General features: G+C 35.8%; 1 protein-coding gene across 4 annotated transcripts in view; it reads right to left on the bottom strand.

The window, feature by feature from the left end:
• The window catches only part of GSK3B (glycogen synthase kinase 3 beta), a 201696-nt gene that overhangs the window by 14329 nt on the left and 163648 nt on the right, over positions 1 to 23719 (bottom strand). For 2 of the 4 annotated variants that reach the window (XM_079923167.1, XM_079923164.1), the window contains exons 9-11: positions 23239 to 23277; positions 20275 to 20461; positions 6067 to 6165 (exon numbers count right to left, since the gene is read on the bottom strand). In XM_079923167.1, the coding sequence (XP_079779293.1) occupies positions 6067 to 6165; positions 20275 to 20461; positions 23239 to 23277 (325 nt within the window). Of the gene's footprint in view, positions 1 to 45; positions 2010 to 6066; positions 6166 to 20274; positions 20462 to 23238; positions 23278 to 23719 lie in introns of those variants that run through there. The other 2 variants (XM_079923165.1, XM_079923166.1) reach the window with 2 other exon arrangements.

Below are 23719 nucleotides of genomic sequence, written 5' to 3'. Positions count from 1 at the left end.
CTGGAAAGGATATAACAAAAATCCTAATAAACAAAATGCAGCCCGATGAAGGTGAGGGAAATCTATACATTTTAAATGTCTTTAAACCCAGAATCTATAGTCCAACAAACACATTCTTAAATGGATTACAGAAATTCAGTTTACAAATATTTAAGCACTAGAAATTTCCTTAAGTCTTAAAAAAAAAAAAGATTTCATTTCCATCTTTGACAGTTTCTTTTTTGATGGAAAAAATCTGAAAGTTTTCTTGACAACAGCAAAGCATTTAACTTAGTTTTCATAACATTATTATATAAATGAGTATTGTAAGGTTGGTCTGTAGTTAAGAGACCAGTTATTCAGAGACCGTCAGAAGAATAATCCCTAGTAAGCGTTGCATAGTCCCATTTAACTTATTTTATCAGTAACTTCGGTAAAGGCAAAAAAACAAAACAAAACAAAAAACTAGTAGGCTCTGCCTTGTCCTGTTTAATATATTCTATTAGTTGCTTGGATAGAGGCAAAAAATTGATGTGTTTATGAAATGTGCAGATGACAAATAATTGTATAGAAAACCTAACATCCTGATACTTTAGAACATATTCAGGATTAGGATTTAAAATCCTCATTAGTGGGGCTTCCCTGGTGGCGCAGTGGTTGGGAGTCCGCCTGCCGATGCAGGGGACGCGGGTTCGTGCCCCGGTCCGGGAAGATCCCACATGCTGCGGAGCGGCTGGGCCCGTGAGCCATGGCCGCTGAGCCTGTGCGTTCGGAGCCTGTGCTCCGCAACGGGAGAGGCCACAACAGTGAGAGGCCCGCGTATTGCAAAAAAAAAAAAAAAAAAAAAAAGGAAAAATCCTCATTAGTATGGAGGGGATACTAGCCATCATTAAAATCTGAAGGACTTTTGCGTGTAAGAATTGGGTTGGTTTTCTATAATCCCAGAGTAGGATCACTGAATGAAAGAGGATTTCTAACAAAGTGATACAAAGATGGAATGTGTTACTGAATATTCCAGTTACTGAATATACACAAGCATGAGACACTAGTTCTCAGTAGATAATAAGGAGGGTGAAATCAGTGGTTTTCAAATTTGTTTTAATAGCAGAACTATTGCACTGGAAGAAGACTAATATATACAAAGCAGAGAGAAAACTGCTCTAGCTGAAATTCCCAACCACATCTCACACTTAACTCAGGTGGCACTGGATCAGATTATCTCTAAAGTGGTTCGTATTTGATTAGCAAAACTATAATTCCTCAAGATGTATTACTCTAGATGGTCCAGATGAATGGTCTCCCAAATGGAATAACTTGGAGGATCTGTTGGGGGTGTGGAGAAAAATCAGGTATAAATATCAAAATAAGAAATTATACTTTATGGACTGAGAGTGGTATGTATACTTTTCAGGAGTTTCTCGTGTCAATCAGAGCCACAGTCAGATATAATGCCCCCAGGCACTGAGGTATTCTAAAAACAATTTAAAAGAATGAAAGTTTTTGAGGGAAAAAAACTCCCCACCACTAACAACATCCATACCCACTAATTTAACACAACTGTTTTAATTTCTGTATATTTGTATCTAGTTCCTATCCACACGCAAATACATATTTTGGCACAGTTACCAACATGGTACATAAGATTTTTAAGTTTTCTCCACATAAATTAAGATGAATATTTCCACAAATGTAAGTTTCATAATAATTGTCTTTCATGGTTACATACAAATGGAGATTTCATAATGTACTGAAACATTTTCCTACTGTTAACCATTCAGATCATATTGGCTCTCTTCTTTTGTTATTATATAATTATTCCTATTCATATCTCTGTACACGGTAGCTTTTTTTCTTCTATTAGATGTACCCTAAAGTTAAGATCCCTAAAGTGGGATTAGTGAATAAGAAAGTATGAACGCTGCTGTGATAGCTCTTGTACATAGTAATGCTTTCCAACAGGTCTTTATCCATTCATCTGCAGTCACTACCGGAACCTTGAATACAACGCATGGAAGAAGTAGTTGAAACATCTGCAAAAACAGTTTCCTCAGTATTAATCTCATTATACTGATAGAAGCTATCTTTACTATTTTCAAGAAAGGTGAGAAAAATAGCTATTACTGTGATATTCTATTGTACTGATCAAGGTTCTTTTGGAGAGGCTAGAGAATAACAACTATATATTCCCGGAGTAATCTCACCTTTAGGCCATGGAATAATAACCTTTATGCCACAATCTGGATAAGAAAAGGTTTACTTTCTTTGCTTTTCCAGAAGTAGCAATATAGAGACTAAATTGAGATTTCTGCCTACAATGTATTTAAAATTTAATAAGACCTAACATCTGAATACCATTTAATAACTTTGGCTACCAAAAGAAATTGACTAAAATCTAAAGCTTATTTCATGATAATATAGTCAGTATGATCACGGTTGATGGCATCTTCATCATTCTACTTTGCTCTTCTTCTGCTTTTATCCTACCTACTTTAGGATTTAGCTTTGCTCCCAGATCAACATAAATGTCACAGAACTCCATTCTTATTTAAGTCAGCTATAAACAACATAAAAGCTTCTGAGGCAGTCATCTAGGAGCCTCTGTATTCTGATGATCTTGCTCAAGATACAAACATGTTTGACAGAAGCTGAACTTCAGTGGTGCGGAGCATCAGCAGAAATGGTATTTTAACAGATCAGAAGATAATTTCAGGGCTATGCTTCTCTTCCAAAGTTGTTTCTTAGTGATCTAAATCCAATGTTAGATGACTAGGAGGCACATTCTCAGGCTAGTCAAAGTAGATATTCTGCTTCTTGTTGATATGGTTTTGTCCTAAACTAAAAGTGGCTCTATTTTCATGTATATCCTTCATTAAATTGACTTATACTAAGTAAGCCAATTGTTTAATTAGAGGTACATATTGCAATTAATTCACCCAAAGACATATTGGGTTCTATTGTGGTGCTGCACCTAGGGTGGGTGATTAGAAATTCTAATTTTGATAATTTTAAATTAGAAAAATTTCCAGGTTCAGATCTTCAAGGTCTGAAGCTTTGTAGCTTAACAGTTTACTTCTTCATACCTTGGAACAGACCCTGAAATGCTTTGTGAGGAAAGTTTCAGCCATGTCAGCAGGCATTCATTCCTTCACTGCTTGGGTGGAGAGATGGGGTGCCTATTTATTCAGGCGAGGAGAGTCACAGGTTCTTTCATAAGAATGATCCTTTTTCATAAGAGGATGGATGTCAACCTGCCTTTCACATGGCTGGTTTTTAACATTTCTGGATCTGTCCTTACTTGGCAATAACAATAATAAAAATAGTGTAGCAGTTTCCTTTCACTGAAAGTCTACCATGTGACCAGGCAAAGTGTTAAGCACTTTGTACATTTTATATCTTACTTCTCACAACTATATGTAGTGGGTATTTACTATTCCTGTTTTATGGATAAAGAAACTGAAGCTAAGAAAGACAACAAAGAGCATGTATATTTTAAGGTGTTACTAAAGAATATAACTTATACTACCAAATTCTTATTTAAAATATGTGTACACGCACAGACATATATATTTACATAAATACAGGTGGCCGTTAAGGTCATACAGTCAATCCCTTCATCTAGATGAGTATTTCCTGAGGTATGTTTGGTGACATTTACTTTGGCTTGCATTACTTTGGCCCCAAAGGAAACTGTTTTCCTTTAACTACACTGTGGTGGTATGCCTTTGGCTTACACTGAAGGGCATGAAGGGCACTTAAGAAAGTATCCAAATGGAACTCACCATTACATTTATTGTTGAAACTTTATTGTTGAGAATTTCATTTACTCTTATCTCTTATAGTACCAAATCTGTGGCCCTAAAGGAGAAATACTTCTCAAACAGCAGAGTCAGAAACACTTTGCTTCTCCTAAGCCACCAGTGTGCTTTTAATCTAATGAACGATGGAAATTTTTTTTTTTTTTTTTTTTTTTTTTTGCGGTACGCGGGCCTCTCACTGTTGTGGCCTCTCCCGTTGCGGAGCACAGGCTCCGGACACGCAGGCTCAGCGGCCATGGCTCACGGGCCCAGCCGCTCCGCGGCATGTGGGATCTTCCTGGACCGGGGCACGAACCCGTGTCCCTTGCATCGGCAGGTGGACTCTCAACCACTGTGCCACCAGGGAAGCCCCAATGGAAATTTTTAACAGATATCATTTCTTTATTTACTTTAGCCACTAGGAGGCTCAGAGAAATATGTGAAATCCTTTCTGATAACTATTAAGATACTCAAGGCATACATTCCTTTAATTTTAGCTCTGCCCTTAGCCTACTATTCCTCTATTAAATTCCTCATACCCTGATCTATTTCAACTTTAAAGTAAATTCTCAGGACCAAAGTCTAATGTCAGTTTCCATATTTATGTTGAAATTCGATTTCAACAGCTATAAAATGTATATACCACAAGAAAATATTTTTTGAGGACTGCTGTAACCTGTATCAAAGCAACATCAAAATCAGGTTACATACTAGGATCCTACCAGGCAGACAATTTGCCCAAAACCTTAGTTGCAATCATTAACTAGTTTAGTATTTCACATTAAGAAAATCATTTAAAATTACCCAAAACTTACCAATCATAATTCTCATTGTTATTCAGTCTAAAACAATTCCTAGAAACTAGATCAACAAGTAAATGTACTAGTTCGGGGTTAGGGCCTATTTAATGTTTTGAACAATCTGTGTAATCTAACGTTGGCCAGTGAATTATTAAGTTTATTAATAGCTCATCTAAGTAATTCTGTCTTCCTTCTAAATAGAGGTCATAGTTAAAAACAAAACCAAAAACAACCTCTATATTTTTACATTTATAAAATTCAAAGCACATTTCAGTACATAATTGATTTGTACCATATTACTCTAAGAGAGCACTGCCACTCATTTTACAGATTGAGAAAACTAATAAGACATTACTAAAACTAATAAAAGTTCAAATGACTTTCTCAAGGTTAACATGTGCTGATGAAACTAGAACTAGAAAAGAGACCTTTCTTTCCAAACTTTTTCTGGCATGAAGACAGGTCACAGATTAGAATGAAATGTTTTAAATCCTTATTAGCAACATTCTAAAAGAATAAGATCGGACAGGAACAAACAACTCCGTGTCAGACAACATGAGAGAGATTTTGATCTCACTGTTGAATGCTAAGAACTAGTAATGCAAGATTTTATCTCTTGGAGCATAAACGCCCTTTGGCAAAAATGGGTCTGATCCAACTCAATTCAATGAAACAGATGATTAAATAAAAATGGAGTCAGCTCCTGACATCTGCGTTTTCGGTGGTGGTGGTGGTAGTGGGGTGTTGAGGGGAAGATACCAAATTCTTTGTGAGCCCAACTGTACTACCTACTATATTGCTAACTTCATTTTAGCTATCCTTCCGAGGACCTTCAATTCACTCAAGGGTTGGGTATTTTCAAAATATCTGTAATGATAGTAATTCTCACTAAATCAGGTCCCAACATTAGCTAGCTATGGGACCAGCAGTGTACCTGAGCTCTAAGCTGAGAGACCATGTGGGCATTCTTTTCTTTTTGGATAGACAAGATTTAGTCATATTCTGATCTAAGTCTTAGCTAAATGTATTGGCATTGCAGTTTTAGCCCTTTCAAATGATTAAATTACACCAATCTATATTCATACTTCTTGAAAATTTGCCTCTCTAGTATATTAATATAATTTATATTCAGGGTGATGGAATTAAAGTGAATTATCTTCAATAATATTACATTTGTACAGACTGCTTTCTGCTATAAGCATCTCACTTCACATATTAATCAAGAAATTATACAGAAAGCATGACTTTTAAAATAACAATTATGGTGACATCACTTAACATTATTATAAGATATTTATACCTCATATATAGAGCATTTATGGGGTCCTTTTATGCTTTTTGGAAATTAAAGCAACATTTTATTCCCATTTAATCATTTGACTATGCTATGTTTTTGATACTTGGAAGGCACTAAATGTTCACATTCACCAAATGAGATAAAATGAAGACAAAAACAAAATATGTTTTTATAGAAGAGACTTATGTATTCTCACCTGAGGCTGCTGTGGTATTTGAAGGGGTTGAAGCAGCTGCTTGAATCCGAGCATGAGGAGGAATAAGGATGGTAGCTAGAGGTGGATTACTTGACAGTTCTAGAGAAAAGGTAAGACGCATGTGTTAGAATCCACTCTTAAATTTTATGTGAAACTATTTTATTGGTAACACTAACAGAAGATACAGCATTAAAACATTGGTTTAACAGAAAAAAAAGACATGATAAACCTACATCTGAAACTAAATCATGAGCTAGTAATTAACATATAGAGAAAGTCCACAGAAATGGTGTGATACATAACAAAGGCACTATCTGCTAAAATTAGGGTATCTCTGAGAACTAAAGATAGGCCGGGGAAAGGTACTGGTCAAAAGTTTGAGGGTAAGCATATTAATAAGATATATTTCCATCTTTTATTAACTTAAATATACTAGGTTTTCCCTTGGTGCTCTGACAGTATTTGACTGCAGGGATTGAGGGTGACAGTGTCACGGAAAAGAGAATATAATTGCAGTTTGTACTTCGGCATGCACAGACCAAGTTACTCGATAGCAGGTAAGATTTATCCAAACAGTAGTGGAAACGGGATTTAAGGAACACCTGTTTAAATTCTCATTGCTTTTATTAAAAATGTCTTTACTGAATTCTACTTTGCTTTTTAACTTAGTAAGATTATTACTTTTTAAAAGTTTGAAATACGCTTTTATCTGCACATGGAAAGTTTCTCTCTGTCAACTGTATACAAACTGGCTTTCTTTAAAGAATTAAGTTCTGTATATGAATCTTGAGAAAAAGATGATATTGGACTTAATAATGTAAACAACTACCGAGACATGGTGGTGAGCTTGTACATAAAATTATCTGGTGTTAACTTCCGATAATACGACTTCTTCTAGTCTGCCTGGGATAACCCTGGTTTATTCTTGTAGTTCTGGCATTTAACTAGTGAGTGCTTATTTCCACTCTAATAAGTGTCGCTATTAGTAATTCTTATTCCAATAATTTGAAGGAATAATTATACGACCGTACTAGCTAAAGGAAGATGTTATCCTCTGAGCTACAAGCAATTCACAGTTATGGCACGGACTAAAAAAAGTTAGGAAATAGTATTTTCTTTAAATTAAAGTAAAATTCACATAATATAAAATTAATCATTTTAAAGTGTATAATTCGTGGAAGTTAGTACATTCACAATGTTGTACAACCATCACCTGTACCTAGTTTCAAAATATTTTCATCACCCCAAAGGGAAACCTTTAAGCAACTACTCGCCATTCATCCCTCCCGCCAGCCCCTAGTAAGGGAAATATCGTTTTAACGCAGTACTTTACAAAGCCCCTGGCAATACTGATTTATTCAACTTGGTGCCTTAGTAGCTAAATTTTGTACTAAATCAGATACTAAATGATAACCAGATTCTGGTAAAAAGAAGCAATATGCTGATGTCAAGATATATGAAAAATGAATGGGAGGAAAAGCTCAAAACTGAGAGAAGACTATTCATTATCTTTTCCCCTTAAATGAGAAGACTTATTAGGTCAGCTCATCAAATAATAACCTTCCCTGAGTTGGAAAATCACTGCCCTAATGATCAGGTTTGAAGAGATGCTGTTTTCTCATAATCAGCTTTAGTAGCTGTTTCAGTTCTCACTGAGGTACAGAAAGAGCCAATGTAGTTTTACTTCAAATCAGTCCAATTTTAACGCACAACCTTACACCTAGAAAAAGAAAAGAATCACTGATAATTGCCATGGCTGATGAGTTTATGGTTCTAAGAATAAAAATTAATGTAAGATGTGGTAGTTACTCTTCAGTAATCCAAAAGAAAGTCAGACTTACCATCCCAGTTAAGATTAAAATCTTCTAAAATAGAAAAGCTTCTTTAAAATCCACCCATCCATCTACCCACCCACACCCTCATCCAACTAACAATACTGAGCATGAAAGATTGTGTTAGGTCCCAGGATAGACAGATAAAAAGATGGTTGTCTTTGTCTGTTCAACAGAAATAGGAAATGGAAGGACAATTACACAAATAAGCTGGCAAGAAAGGCATTCAATCGATTCGAGACTGGGACACTTTTAAGTTAAAAGATCTCTATGACTATGAGCCCAACATCTAAAAGAAAACCCAAAAAAGGAAAAGATGACCAAAGATTTTAATATAAGACATTCTGACAGAGCTACAATTGAGATAATCTTTAAAATAAACTGAGTATCAGTGGTCTGTGGTCACATGCTGTCCATTTTCTCCCATTCACTCAATCTCTTTTACCAGATCACCTATCCTTGTGTATCTGCATGTCCAATTGAGGGCCATGGTGGTTTTGTGTCTTATTCTGGTTAAGGTGTATGTATGCGTACACACACACACACACACACACACAGTTGCAGGGTTTGAGTAAAACAATCCTCTTTTTTACTAGGTGGTAGGGGGGTAACTAATGAAAGTGAAAGGGAACAGCAAAGAAAGACGACGATAACCAAAAAAAAGGAAGCTATGGGATACTGGAGGCTTTGCCACATCTAAAGACACAGGGGAGAGGTAAGTAAGGTTCATGAAACAACTTAAAAGACTAAGTTCTTAACCTAGAGTGAATGGTGGATAGCCTTTGGGGGCGGGGAGAACTTTTGTGAAAGTTTTGAGTCACACACCCAAAAACTTAAGAAATTCTAAACTGGACAGCCACATATAGCTCTATTATCTCTCCAACTTCTATACACCATTGTCCTTTTCCTCTTCCTTAATTATATGTATTCCTTCAGGTCCATTGCTTTCCATCCATTAGCTCTTCTCCACTTCAGAGAGCTTGCTAACTGTCACAGCTTTTGCTTGTGTGAATGAGGAAGCCTCCATGTATTATAGCACTGTTTTCTACACTACAAGTCTGTCCCTTTTGTGAGGAGAGACTATGGGCACTTCTGTGGGCTGTCACAAGTAGTCCAAAATGCTTGCAATTTTTTTTTTTTTTTGCATGCAACAATTACAACCTACTCCCAATCTCCCTGTCTATCCATGGCACTGAATAGTAAGGAAACGGAGGCAATGAGTATGCATACAAAATGCACAGAAAGAAAGCAAAAAAAAGGATGGCATTTTGGAGGACAGAAAGAGCAAAGCAACAGACATTTTTAGAATCAGGGAAAGTATATGTATTCTTTTTTTCTTTAAATTTTATGGACTGATTGATTGGCTGTGTTAGGTCTTCATTGCTGTGCGCGGGCTTTCTTTAGTTACAGTGGGCGGGGCAACTCTTCGTTGCAGTGCGTGGGCTTCTCATTGCGGTGGCTTCTCTTGTTGTGGAGCACGGGCTCTAGGCGCTTGGGCTTCAGCAGTTGTCGCATACGGGCTCTAGAGCGCAGGCTCAGTAGTTGTGGCACACGGGCTTGGCTGCTCCGTAGCATGTGGGATCTTCCTGGACCAGGGCTCGAACCTGTGTCCCCTGCATTGGCAGGTGGATTCTTAACCACTGTGCCACCAGGCAAGTCCCAGTATATGTATTCTTAAAGGCAGAGAATATGATGGCGTGTAGAAGAGATTGAAAATGAAAAGTTAATATTTATTCACTAAATATATGTGTGAGTCTTGAGAGCAGGGAGATTATTAAGGAAACAAGGAAGCCCATAATATAAAAGTGGGTCTAGCTATGGAAAAGAGGTGGGAAGAATAAGAGACCGCATTACTCCAGAGACATGGTTCAAACAAAATGGCAACAGGTTCCAGAATGTTTTAGAAAACTTCCTGCATGACAAGGATTTCTTCAACCAATTGAAGATGCCATAAAACTACTCATTAACAGAAAAATCCCACAGTAGTTTATGAGGAAACATTATGAATGTTTTGATGGTGTATCAATCACTATGTGGTCCACCATCAAAACATAATGCACGATTCGAACAAAAGCAAATGAATTTAAAAATAGCTATCAATAAGCCAACCAAGAAAGGTATCAACCAACCAAACGGTTAACCGAACTCATTTAAATAAATTTTGCTGCACTGTTGACACTAAAAACTATAGAAGAAAAATTCCCATGAAAAGACCACTGTAAGTTAAGCAATCTTTTTAAATGTTAAAAACAAGAACAGAACCTAAATCTAGTTGTTTTGGAGAAACCTGAAGTTTCCCTTAAAGTTTCTCTTCTTCCAAATATAAGATTTCCAAACTTATTCATAAGAAAGGGCGGGTTTTTGTTTTTTTTTAATTTGCAGGGGTGGGGGATAGGAGGAGGGGTGGGAAGAGGTATATACGTTTGTTAAAACTGTGTTGTGTGAAAGCTGAGGATAAGTTTGAGAATAGTAATCAATGTACAAACCAGAAGGAAGAAATTAACCCTTTATTAACTAGACCTCTTACAGTCATAAGTTAGAAGGAAATCTTCTTTGTTACCTTTGAAAGGGCTCAACATGCAGACCCCCAGAAAGGAGTCACTACAAGAGGCAAACTTTCTTTACCTTCTATAAGTAGTCTGAGGTTTTCATGTGTGTATCAGGTCTCTTAAGAATAAATGAAAATTGCCAGTGGTTGTCTATATAGTTAAAACTGCTGTTTTTTTTTCCTATTCACAGAAAATGACTTAACAATGGCATGGTACTTTTTCTTTGAGGTGTAATTTAAATGTTAGGATGGTGAACCTTGATCTTACACACTGAATTCTAATGTTGCTTGTTTGGATATATATTTTTTAGATGAACAAGTAACCCCATTACAACTGTTTCTCTCTTAACAATTTCAAAGTGCCCAGGCCAGGAAATCTCTGACCAAGTTCCTAACGTTGACTACATATGCCATACTCATTCAGAAAAGTAAACAAATACTAAACTAATCAGAAGATCAGACAAACAGTAAACAAATTACAAGGCTTGCTCCTGCTGCTTGGTAATATTAGCAATGTTTCATGCGTGGACCACATGATACCTGTAGAAACCCATGACTACTTTGCCTTGGAACTGCCCAAGAGGGAGCATCACAATTTACACTAGTCACCCAAAAAGGTCTGTACCACATTTATAGTAATGCATTGTATACTACATAATGCATTTTGTGTACTACATTTATAGTAATGATACATTTACAAGTTATCTAGCAAAATGTTAGCATTTTTAAAGTCCTGGTGATTAAAAAGAATAAGCTTTAGTAACCTGAAAATCTTAGAACTCCATTCTTGATGAAATGTAATAAGTGTAGCATTTATGTTGAATTCTGCAGGAACCAGTCTGTGTTTTTCTTGTGTCCATTTGTACCATGATTTTACATATCTTACCCTTTCATGCTCTATGTTTTTAGCTTTATTTCTCATTTTTTCTTTGTCCTTCTGGAGTCAACTCATTTTTTATAATCAGAATTTTGGAGCTGTATGTGTCTTTTTTTTTTTTAAACACACGTTCTTTCTTATTTTATTCTTTCTGACAGAGTTTTGAAAAGAATCTTTTTTTTTAACATCTTTATTGGAGTATAATTGCTTTACAACGGTGTGTTAGTTTCTGCTTTATGACAAAGTGAATCAGTTATACATATACATATGTTCCCATATCTCTTCCCTCTTGCGTCTCCCTCCCTCCCTATCCCACCACTCTAGGTGGTCACAAACCACCAAGCTGATCTCCCTGTGCTATGCGGCTGCTTCCCACTAGCTATCTATTTTACGTTTGGTAGTGTATATATGTCCATGCCACTCTCTCACTTTGTCACAGCTTACCCTTCCCCCTCCCCATATCCTCAAGTCCATTCTCTAGTAGGTCTGTGTCTTTATTCCCATCTTACCCCTAGGTTCTTCATGACCTTTTTTTTTTTTTTCTTAGATTCCATATATATGTGTTAGCATACGGTATTTGTTTTTCTCTTTCTGACTTACTTCACTCCATATGACAGACTCTAGCTCCATCCACCTCACTACAAATAACTCAATTTCGTTTCTTTTTACGGCTGAGTAATATTCCATTGTATATATAGAACTACCATATGACCTAGCAATCCCACTACTGGGCATATACCCTGAGAAAACCATAATTCAAGAAGAATCATGTACCAAAATGTTCATTGCAGCTCTATTTACAATAGCCAGGAGATGGAAGCAACCTAAGTGTCCATCATTGGATGAATGGATAAAGAAGATGTGGCACATATATACAATGGAATATTACTCAGCTGTATGTGTCTTTGAATATCCTTTAATCCAACTACCTCATCTTTTTAAATTAGTAAACTCAGAGATAGTGTCTTGGCCAAGATCTGCACCTAGTTAGAGAGAGACTGGGAAGGAGACTTTAGGCCTGACTTACTCCATATGCAATACTGCATATCTTTATTGCCTTGGTTATACATCACATACCACCAGTATTCTGGTCTTCCTGGAAGTGTATCTGTCCAAACTACACACAGAACTTTAAGTTCAGACATTAGTTTTTCATTGTTTGTTCCTATAACATCCCACATTCTCTCCAATAGTACAGTTGAGGCAGCAGAGACACTCAAATCTCAGGGAAAGGGAAAATAATCCTCATAAATAATTGATAATTTAGATCCTAAAATTCTGAATACAGTCAATACTGTATGTCAGTAGTACTCTAGTTGCCTGAACTAAAACTAACCTGCCCCCTCTTACTGGCACTCACGAATTTCCTAAGCTCTCCCTTGCAGTGTATTTCCTTGGTTTAGCTTTCAATACCTAGAAGAGTACAGCTTACCTCGATATTTTACTCTTCTAAATTATTCGTAAAATATTAAAGAATAATTCTGACACCAATTCCTTTGATAAGTATAAACAGCTCCATCTCTCATTTATTTACTAGAATAATCCTTTTATTTATACCCAAATTTCCTCAAGTCCATTTATCAAGATCTTTTATAGCCATTTTTCACCCAGAAGAACACAGTAGAAAAACAGGGATAGCCATGTGAAAGGTTTATAGTTTAGTTAAAAAAAAAAAAAAAAAAGAGGGGCACTGCAAGTGAGAGCAGTTTATGAGTTCCTATTTAGGATTTGATTCATATCCTACATATAAATCAAGATTTCCTATCTTATGTAAATTTGTTCTTGCTATTGTAAATGATAATAAATCTAAAACCAAAAAGACCCTAGTCAAGGTTAGAATATTACAAGATACTTCATTACCTTAATTAAGGTGGTTGAAATACTATGTCCACTTTATTATTTTTTTTAACTTTTTATTTTATATTGGAGTATAGCCGATTAACAATGTTGTGACATACTATGTCCACTTTAGATGTGGCTGAGGGTAAGACAGGCTAGAAGAAAATACCCAGGATATAGAAAGCTAGGTAAGCAGGTGGGCTGACCACATTTATGCATATCACTATTTCATAACAAAAAAACTGGTTTAAAAATCATTGCTATAAAGATATGGAGCCTCGTAATTATCAAAAATAATGAGTTACAACAGATTTTATAAATAAGTAGTCTACTGCTTTCAGATGAAGAAGTATAAGCCTTTGGTAAGCTGGCCTTCTGTAACACTTGCTTTTGTTGCCCACGCCCAACTTGTCCTCAGACCCTGTTTTCGTCACTTCCTTTTCTTTAACACAGTCCTAAACGCATTAAAAAAATCTTTCTCTGATCCTTCCCCCATTCCCTTCGGTTTTCTCTTACTCTTCCTTTTACTGTCTTTTTTTCCACTTGATTTCTGGAACCCCTTTGCTGTCTCATCACTGTTTTCCTCATGTCCGGATACTCTTTTCCCTGTATCCCAAGACATCCGTAGTCTGCCTGAGTTTGCATGCTGTTTTCTGAATGCTCCAAATATCCTGTTTTAACTCTCATTTAAACAGTCCCCCCTTCTTCTGGCCTAACCAATAAGCCACTCTTCCTCCTTGTTCCCCCACAAAACTATCATTCCCTCAGATAACCCAGCTAAGTGGTAGAGCAGTAGACTCTTCAAACTAAGTCACACTAATGGAAATAGTTGATAATCTTTACTTACACCTGCCCAACCCCCATCCTATCCAATGCCCTCAGGGGGACGTTTACTAAAATAATTTTACTTGGTAAAATCTCATAAAATCAGGTTAGAAAATTGGAACTGGGGATGTGTGTGGTGGAATTAACTGGAGACTCATCTTTAAACATACAAAACTACCTATTTCCAGTATATTCCAGCCTTAGAATAGGTAAGGAATTGGTAAACAAAGAGAATATCGATCTCTGTTGGGATTTCCTGATTCTATTTGATTCCTAAGGTCTGATTAAGTTATGTCCAACCTTTCAGATCCAATAACTGAGGGAAAGGGAAAGAAGGGTATGGTATGCTAAAGGTCTGTCCTGGTTTCCAATGTCTGGAGGCAGGTAATACTGTCAGTCAGGGGATCCTAGAACACAGAAACCCCAGTGCCAGAAAAAAAGAGAGGTGTAATAGTTATGGATCCAGAAGGTCAGAAGGATCTCAAAGTTTTCTGTCCCATATCAGTTCACCTCTCTTCTCCCTCTAGCTGATCACAGAAACACTTGTTTTGATTATATGAAAGTAGTATTAACTAACATTTATGGCTATTTACTCATGGCACAGTAACAAACATCAAATTGTAGTTAGCTATAAGCTTTACTATATTCTACTCAAGTGTCTAATCTTCATAGTTCTGTTCATATGGTAGGTTTACTTTACTAATTAAAACAACAGTACCAACAACTAGAGGGAACATTAGAAATGCCCAATAAGTACAGGTTGCATGAATTAATAAACACTGTGTGTATTTAAAGTGGCAGGTATCAATCACTCAAACAGTCATTGAGCACCTACTATATGTAGATCAGGGATTACCTTTAGTTTATCTGGGGAAAATAGTATAGACTTCACTGAAAATTTGCTGTGAGGATGTAGGAGGGTACAGCAGAACCTCACTAATGACACCCTCCATCCCCCCCTACCTCTGCCCCCATGTTTCCTATCTCTGCACTCTCTCTAGCTATACAACCAACTGGAAAGTTAGTTCTCCTTCTTCATTCTCTTGAATTAGCCAGTTTTATTCTGATCATCCATTAACTGCTATTAATTAGTATGTGCTTTAAAGTTGCATCTGCACAACAGTTACATCTTTGCCTTAGTAAATAAGATGACCATTTGCAAAAACTGCTCCAAAATCAGAACAGGGAGGATCAAACAGAAATAACAAAAATTATTGACCTCAAGTAGCACCTCTTTCCTGGACAGCTGTGTCCTTATATGGAAACACTGTTCAAGTATAATAGTGATCTAGAAGGATAGGGAGAAAGTACTACTAAGTGATCATAGCCTAGTTTCAGAATGGCTGCTAAGACAGGGCAGCATTTAACAACTTTAATAAAGAAGGGCCATATTACAAAATGATGTCATGTTCAACTTAATACATTGAGTTTTATGAAAAATCATTTCAAGGATATATTCACAGGGTCCATTTGAAGAGGTACAAAGATTCATGCACATCCTTTTCACTGATATCCAAAGAATCACATAGAGTCTGACAGCCACAGAGATTGCATGCCATGTCTACATATACCACATCCATGTACACACATATTCTTCAACTCCTCAAAGTCATATGCACATTCAGACATACACAGAGTCATATTTATGTTTGATATCCTGGGCAAATATAAAAAGTTGAAATATCAAAATAAAACATTTTTCATTCCTTTTTTAAAACTTGTAACAATTAGGTATGTGTGAACAAAGTCTGAGTTAAATTATTTACTCTTTAAAATGAGCCTTTTCTTTACTTTAGTTGATTCTATTATTTGACAATATGAAAACTGCCCACTCACAAAAGTTCTTCCAATATTTTAGAGACCATATTCTAAAATCTAAGCCGATTTATTTTCATGTTAATCTGTCTTATGAACACAATTTACTAGAGAACAGGTAAATAGCATTTACCAGGTTCTAAATCATTATACTGCAGTAAGCCTTAGGATCAAATGAGATACCACTTCACACCCACTGAGACAGCTATTAAAAAAAAAAAGGAAGACAAGTATTTGTGAGGATGTGAAGAAATGGGGACGCTTGTAACATTCCTGGTAGGAATGTAAAATGTGCAAGCCATTGTGCAAAATGGTTTGGTAGTTCCTTAAGAAATTAAACATAGAATTACCATATGACTCAAAAAAACTGAAAACAAGTATTCAAACAAATTCATACTTGTACACAATGGTCAGAGCAGCACTATTCACAATAGCCAGAAGGTAGAAACAAACCAAATGTCCATCAGTACATGAATGGATAAACAAAATGTGGTATATCCCTATGCTATGGACTGAAGGTTTGTGTCCCCTTAAACTTCATATGCTGAAGCCCTAATCCACAATGTGATGGTATCTGGAAGTGGAGTCTTTGGGAGGAAATTTGGTCATGAGGGTAGAACCCTCATGAATGGGATTAGTGGTCTTATAAGAAGCGACACAAGAGAGGTGATCTCTCTTCACCATATGAGCAAAAAGTAGCCATCTGCAAACCAGGAGGTGGGCCCCTGCCGAACACTGAATTTGCCGGCATCTTGATCTTGATGTTCCCAACCTCCAGAACCGTGAGAGATAAATGTTTGCTGCTTAAACCTAAGTGTCCATCGACAGATGAATGGATAAAGATGTGGCACATATATACAATGGAATATTACTCAGCCATAAAAAGAAACGAAATTGAGTTATTTGTAGTGAGGTGGATGGACCTAGAGTCTGTCATACAGAGTGAAGTAAGTCAGAAAGAGAAAAACAAACACCGTATGCTAACACATATATATGGAATCTAAAAAAAAAAAAAAAAAATGGTTCTGAAGAACCTAGGGGCAGGACAGGAATAAAGATGCAGACGTGGAGAATGGACTTGAGGACACGGGGAGGGGGAAGGGTAAGCTGGGACAAAGTGAGAGAGTGGCATGGACTTATATATACTACCAAATGTAAAACAGATAGCTAGTGGGAAGCAGCCGCATAGCACAGGGAGATCAGCTGGGTGCTCTGTCACCACCTAGAGGGGTGAGATAGGGAGGGTGGGAGGAAGACGCAAGAGGGAGGAGATATGGGGATATATGTATATGTATAGCTGATTCACTTTTTTATACAGCAGAAACTAACACACCATTGTAAGGCAATTATACTGCAATAAAGATGTTTAAAAAAAATAATGTTTGCTGCTTAATCCACCTAGTCTATGGTATTTTGTTATAGTTGCCTGAACTGATTAAGACATGATATAATGAAATATTATTCTGCCATAAAAAGGAATGAAATACTGATACATGCTACAACATGGATGAGCTCTGAAAACATGCTAAGTGAAAGAATACCACATTATGTGATTCCATCATATGAAATACCCAGAATAGGGAAATCTATAGAGACAGAAAGCAGATTGGTGGCTACCAAGGGCTGAAGGAGGGATTAATGGAGACTGAGTGCTTAATGCGTATGGAGTTTTCTTCAGGAGCAATGAAAATGTTTTGGAATTTGACAGAAGTGATAGCTGCACAACACTGTGAATGTATTAACACCACTGGATTGTTTACTTTAAAATGGTTCATCTCATGCTATGTGAATTTTATCTCAGTTTTTTAAAAAGCTTAGAAATTCATAAAATAACAAACTTAGTTGTTTTAAATTTTATTTTCTTTAGTAATAATAGAAAATTATTAGCCAGTGACTAAAGAGTTAAATGTAATTACTTCAAAAATAGTGCATGGGAACAGTGAAACTGAATCCTGGATTTTAAAATCTGATCAAAGAAAGGTTTAAGCAGCATCTCATTTTCAATCAACACATACAGGTGCACACACACATTGAAGAGTATGTATCAAAATATGTCTCAATTTAAGGAGAATTATTCTCCAAAATGTATCCATCATAAATATCACCTTGTATGCATTTGAGTTTCTACCAAGTTGTTCACTTGACAAGGGGCTGTCTTGATTTGTGTATTCTGAGAAACAAAGTACTTGCTGGAGAAGATACTTAGCATGGAAAAAAACACAATCAAGTTTCCCTTCAAAATTTGGGAAACTTTAAAGTTACCTGACAGAAATGGTAAAAAAAAGAGGTAAAGAAATTTAGCACTGACTTAGTAGTTTCTGATGTCAAGACTCCACAGTTCCACTGGATGTCACTGTATACAAAAGCCTTTTAGATACCACTTTAAAAAGCAATCCACTAAATAATTATATTATGCAGACAATAAACATATACCTACAGTACAAAAAGGAAAAAAATGTATCATGCTATGTAAATGGTACATGTAGAATTTCCAATGGCGGTCTCAGACAGATTCAAAAAGTGCTTCATATTAAAAACTTTAGGTGATGTAACCTAAAAAACTATATAGATGGTTCAAAAAGTAGCTCTACTGATAACAAAGACACAGATGTAAAAGATGCATATACAGTTTGAAAAAAATTGTTTTATGAAATTTGAGATGTAAAATAAATTCCTAACCTAATATTAACTTTACATAATATATAATTTTCAATATATTCAAGTTAACAAAAAGAACCCTTTTGGGATCTTCTAAATGGGAAAATAGAGGATCACTTTATATTCAAGGATTAACAGTTTTAGCATTAGAAAAAAGACTGAAAAGAGCTACACCATAAAATGCTAAAAGTGATTATTTTGAAGACTAAAAGTACTTCGGGATTGTGATTTTAATTTTCTCTACCTCCTCTGCATTTTCAACATTTTCTTCCATCTACATGTATTACTCGATTAAAACAAAAGCAGTAAGAATTAAAAATAAAATTTATTTTCTCAAGAGGTCTAAAACTTGTATGACATGGAATCAATGAATTTCTGTTCTGGAAGAGGCCAAGAGTCTCCCAGTCTATCCTTCTTCCAAATCAGAATCATCTTATCTACAATATTTGACATCATCCAGCTTTTCCCCGATATACAGATCAATATTCTGAAAACAGCTTGTTCCATTATTACCAGCTGAAAACTTCTTTATTGATTCATCAATAATTTTATTTAGTCTCTATTTATGCCAGGGGCTGAGGTCTTTATTTGAGGTATTTTTCTCAGGAGTCCCTTAAGTCTTCACTTTTCCAGGCTCTATATCCAATTCTGCTCCTTTGTATACCCTACCTGGCATTCATTAACATTCTTCTTAGAGAGGCATAGTCAGGACTTAAAACAACATTCCAAGTGATTTCTGATCAACCCTAGTCAAAATTAATAGTCCCAGGATACCTGAACATTTTTCTTAGATGAACGTAGACTACATCAGCATTGCCAGCATTACGTAATAGTGACAGCTTAAGATTATAGTCAACTGAATCATCCAGGTCTATTTTACTAGCAACTTAGATGTTCCAAATCTAAAGTTTAAGCAGCACATTTTTCCACAATCAATTTTAGAAAAGTTTAAATATGGGGGAAAAATTGGCTTTATAATAAAGGAAATATATCTATTTCCTGATCACAGAAAGCTCTCCATCCCCCTTCTATATTTTTAGCTTGACTGATCAATGAAAACAAGCAATCTATTTATTCCTTGTTTTATCTATAGGGAATTGTACACATTTAATGTTCAGTTTAGGAAGAAAATCATATCATCAGAGGCAGTGTGGTTGATGAATGAATGAAAAACGAACATAGAAATGGTGAAGAAATGACTATCCCTGGGCTTTTTAGAAACCACCAATGCACAAACTTAGTTTTCCAATCAGTGTTTTCTCAGCAGCAATGATGCCAAGCCCAGAAGGGATGAGAATTTCTCTTCTACATCCCTTATATATAAAGTTATATTAAGTTCCAAGAAGGGGTTTATAGGACTCTAGTTTTCCCCATCTGTATAATGTCTAAAATTACAAAAATACAGCCACCAATTTATTCCCAGGTTAAAAAAACTTGATATAAATCCTTGGGAAGCAAGAAATTTTAATATTCTAACTTTTATATACAAAGCTGAAGGTTAAATTATACATTAGTCTTACTAGTGATAAACCTCACTCAGTGAAATCTCTATATAACTTCTCCAGTGCCAAGATTTATCATAATCTGCTAAAAATTAGAGAAGCTATGCCTATTTGAAACTTTTTGCCTGCCATTATTTTGTTCAAAACCATACAAGTGGTAGCCTAATAAGTGGTTAGATAGGATGCTTCCTACCTGCATAAGTACTTAATATGCCTACTTTTATCCTACACAGATTTAATTAACAGAGTGTCACTTCACACACATGTGTAATTTTCCCAGAAATGGTAAAAGAATTAAGTGTTAGAAGTTACCTTGAGTGGTGAAGTTGAAGAGTGCAGGTGTGTCTCGCCCATTTGGTAGTTTGACATTTGGGTCCCGTAATTCATCAAAAAATGAATGTGCACAAGCTTCCAGTGGTGTCAATCGGGCAGTTGGGGTATACTCCAGCAGACGGCTACATAGTGCAATCGCCTCTGGTGGAGTTCGAGGTCGGAAGACCTACGGTATAAAAAAAGAGAAGGTACAATTAATGTTTCCTTGTAAGAATCTTAGCAAATTATCCTCTGAGTACTGAGTTAATTCCCACCATGTACAAAAACATGGTTGCATTTGTGAAAGGAACCTTCTAGAATGAAAGGAGTTAACTGCACATGATTTACCACAGTGATGTGAACCGCTAATTAAAGACTATATGAGAAAAGCTCAGAGAAAAAACTAGGGGAAATGGAAAAAAATCTATATATGCTGATCATAAAGCAGTACAATCAAACATGCACACAAAATGTGACAGGCACAAAAGAAAGCCTGAGTTCTGGAGGCAAGCGCAACTAGGAGAATACAAAATTAATTTTAAAGTTTTGACTGCTGTGGCAACAGATAAAACGTTGCCTCTTTTGTGTGATTTTTTTAGCAGAACGATTATGGATAATGGACAGCGCTGTTCAAATTTTGGCAATTAATATCTTTTAAAAAAGAAAAGCTGTTTTACTCTTAGTCTATAAATATTAATGATTTGGTATTAATTCTTCAATAAGCAGAGACTATTATTATTTGAAGAAATTCTTGAATATCCAGAACTTCGCAAAATGTCCAAAACTGTTTTCTCAGGTAGCGGTTGTCGTGAACACGGCCAGTTTACCCTCATTTGAATAAATATTCTAGGGTTTTAATCAGGAATAGAGAAATGTATTTTTCATTAAGAGCTATTAATTCACAGAAAAAGTAAACTGAAAGCTATACTGAAGCAAAATGCAAATAAATAAATTTGCTTAAAGGAATAGAAAGCTTTCTACTCATCTATGTCTTAAAACTCCTAATAAATACATGAAACTATGAAAAATATACTGTGTTCTAAATTATGGACAGTTAAAGAATAAAAGCAGAAGGTGAAAAACAAATAAACGAACAGAAAGCCTTTGAAACTAAAGAAAAATGAAACATATACCCCTTGACAGGAAGAACACAGAATCAAATAGAAGGTGTAGTAGTGGCAGTGGTGGAGGTGGACAGACACATAAAGAGAAAGAGATGTGTAAAAATGGAGGGAAATAGACCTAAAAGTGAGGAAAGAACATGTAGATTGTGACAAGGCACAGAGGAGCCTGGGAGGCTTAAGTTTTCCTAACGAGAAAGGCTCATGTAACATTTGTCTATTCACCTAGGCTGAAAGCAGAACTGGTTACTACTACAGACTCCTTAGGTTATAAGAGACTATTTATAAGAGTACTCTACTCTGAAAATCTTTTTTTATTCCTTTTGTTTTTACACAAAGTTTATTATTAATAAAGATATTTTCCATGGAAATTGAGAGATTGGCTTGGGTAGGATATTAGAAATTTACTTCCGAATATTAAAGGCCTTAGTTAATTTATTTGGCTTGTTAGAAAACCCTCTAAGGTCAAAAACTGCTTTATCTTTATTCTTTTGAGTAATCTGACTTGCCTCAGTCAAGGAGTTACTGTATTATTTGAAATGTTTAGATCTTACACTGTTCTTAGTCATTTTCCCCTTTCTTGCTCCCCAGCCAGAACCACAATCAAAGTGTGAAAGAAAATAATCAGTGGAAATATTTAGAAAATTTTTCGTAAAAATATTAAGCACTACTGACATTGCTCTGAGGGCAATTTGCATTTGACAGCATATGGATTTATTTTGCTAGCTAGTCTAATAAAAATGTCTCTGCACCAATATGGTAACACATAAGTAGAATTAAAAGTACCACCACCAAAAGCAGAAATAAATATCTTCTAACATTCAAATGCAGGGAAGCTACACAGTGAGTGTAGTTTAAATGAAAAAAAAATTTGTGTTATTGCTATTAATAAATCAGTATTGTAAGCTTATTTCTGATTATTAAAAAAAAAAGTCATCCACATCTTTCTGGTTTCTTACTGGCTACAAGTGACCATCCATGTTGGTACTAAGACACATATTAGCTTATTCTTGCCAGGGAATCCTAACTCACAGTATCAAAGAGTTAAAAACAATAAAGAAAAGAATTCATACCAAGAGCCTAAAATTAAGACTTAACCCGCCTTTTAAAAATGTATCCATTATTAATTTAAACCCCTTGAGAGATTCTTGATGAGAAAAGTCTTGGTTCAGTAATCTATGGATAAAGGTTAAGCGGAAAATTATGCGGGGTCAAAACCCAGTGTACCCAAAGTCCAGATTTCTGACCATAAGACTGGGTGTGGTAGCATGCAACTTTCAAAAATTACAGGCCAAACTAGAAATAGCTCTTCTGAATTATGTCTGTGTCTAAAGAAAAGGAAATCAGTAACTATTGAGATTTGGCTTCTTTTTTTTTTTTTGGCCGCAATGCGCGGCATGCAGAACTTCCCCAACCAGGGATCGAACCCGTCCCCACTTCAGTGGAAATACAGAGTCTTGACCCCTGGACTGCCATGGAAGTCCTTGGCTTTTAGTTTCTGCTGCTTTTCATTCCTTACTCATTTAAATTGCCTAACACTCGGAATCTTTGGTTCTGTGGATCTTTGTCAATATTTATTCTTGTAAAAATAATAATTTTTAAACCCCTCAACTCCTAAACTTCAGCTTAGATGTCAATAAATCACTCAGGAAACTGACAATCTAAATATACTATAAGCAAAACCTATACCATACAGTGAGTAAAAACAGAAATCACAGCTACCTACATTGTTTTTACTATTACATTTCAAGAATGAATAACTATTTAGCCTTTCAAAAAAAGTTTTCCCCCTAGTTTTATAGACCTGCCCTGAAATTTTGGGAAAAAAAAATTAAGTACATACCCGAACTCCTGAGGTGAAATGTCCTGTTCCTGACGAATCCTAAAGATGAGAATGCAGTGAAATAATCCAAACAGGGGAAGTCAATCCAAAAGAGAATAGTCCAGCAAGGAAAAATATATCCAATGTTATAAGAAATCCATGGTGTGGGGGGGGGACATAGAAAATGTTTATACAGTTATAAACTTTAAACATCAGTCTCCACAGTAGCAAGTCCAAGTTTTAAAAATTATTTCACCACAGTGTATGCAAAAAAAATTTGATTGCGCAATGGTGAGGCACAGTAAAGAAACATTTTAATTTTAGTTAATTATGTTCCGATGCCAGTGCGTTTATTAAAAAAATACAAAACCAAAAAAAGTTAAAATCAAAATGAAATCTAGAAGTAAAGTTCCCAAAGTAAACTGTTTGGTCTTCTACGACCTGGATTCATTGTCCATTGACATGGCTTGGGAGGGGGCATATCAGACTGCTTTTAAAGATA

This window comes from Stenella coeruleoalba (assembly GCF_951394435.1).
Source record: "Stenella coeruleoalba genome assembly, chromosome: 5".
Lineage (NCBI taxonomy): Eukaryota > Metazoa > Chordata > Mammalia > Artiodactyla > Delphinidae > Stenella > Stenella coeruleoalba.
The sequence above is the reverse complement of the archived record's forward strand: the minus strand, read 5'-3'. Positions and strand labels throughout refer to the sequence as shown.